Source organism: Sinocyclocheilus rhinocerous, unplaced genomic scaffold (assembly GCF_001515625.1).
Source record: "Sinocyclocheilus rhinocerous isolate Xijiao unplaced genomic scaffold, SAMN03320098_v1.1 C36281210, whole genome shotgun sequence".
Classification (NCBI taxonomy): domain Eukaryota; kingdom Metazoa; phylum Chordata; class Actinopteri; order Cypriniformes; family Cyprinidae; genus Sinocyclocheilus; species Sinocyclocheilus rhinocerous.
The window spans coordinates 1-969 of record NW_015777736.1 but is presented as its reverse complement, the minus strand read 5'-3'; the positions used below and the strand labels follow the sequence as shown (position 1 = coordinate 969).

The 969-nt window shown below is 34.6% G+C and overlaps 1 protein-coding gene across 1 annotated transcript; it reads right to left on the bottom strand.

Annotated features, from left to right (window-relative positions):
* Nucleotides 1-90: 90 nt before the first annotated feature.
* LOC107735767 (non-receptor tyrosine-protein kinase TYK2-like) lies at nt 91-429 on the bottom strand (the record flags this gene model as incomplete). Its single annotated transcript, XM_016547353.1, has 2 exons — nt 256-429; nt 91-178 (listed from the first exon to the last, which is right to left on the bottom strand). Coding segments are annotated over exons 1-2 (262 nt in total), but the record flags the coding sequence as incomplete, so codon positions are not given.
* Between the last annotated feature and the right edge of the window lie 540 nt (nt 430-969).

Here is a 969-nt window from a genome sequence, read left to right as displayed (position 1 = left end):
GGTAAAAAGTACAGATTGAACATAAAAAAAAACAGCTTTGATGACACAGGCGGCCTTTAAAGAGGAAGTCAAAAAGGGCACAGCACTCACTCTCAGATCCCTTGACTGAAACTCCATGCACAAAGACCAGATGACAGTGTGACACTTGACTCATGAGACTAGCTGTCTCAAAGAATGCCTAGACATGAACACAATCAATGAGATATCATCTGCACCTTCGCTGTTGTTTACGATACATTATCAGATGACTCTTACTAGCGCTATATCCTTGTGGCTCTGGTCCAGAATTTTAAGGACAACCCGGATGCCTTTCACATTGCGGTGATTGTTATTAGACTCGTCGTCATCATCCTCTAGTGAACCGTGAACCTTCAGCCAGCCCGTGTAAATGTTCGTCCTGGTGCCTCGTCCCAAGTGCTGCTCCTGCATCCATGAAATAAGGTCAAAAAGTGGTTCTTCAGTTACGGTACTTCATGAGTTAACTTTCTTCTCTTTGTTACGTTAAGTTCACATTCTTCATGATTTATTAATTATTTTTTATTTTTTCAAAATGATTTGCAAACAAATTGCATCTGTTCCTCATTTGTGATGTCATTTCCATCACAACAAAAAACTCTGCCACTAATAAAGTACTTGAAGACAAAACATTTTTTTAATTCTTTAAAAATGAAAAGCTATTTATTTATTTTTTTGTTTATTATTTGTGTTATTGTGCATTATATTTTCTGTGTCATTTTCAAACTAGCAAAATTACGTAAATTTGTAATTAATAATTAATTACAAAACATAATTACTGTATTTATGAAAAAATCTAATGTTTTATGCACTATTTTTCAGGGTCAAAAGTACCCATACTTGACACTCCAACACATTAAAAATATGAAAAACTACATGTCTGATATATAGAGAAGTCTTGTCTGCTTTCATTTTATCAGTACAACCAATCTGCCAAAGTGGAATGCATAAAAA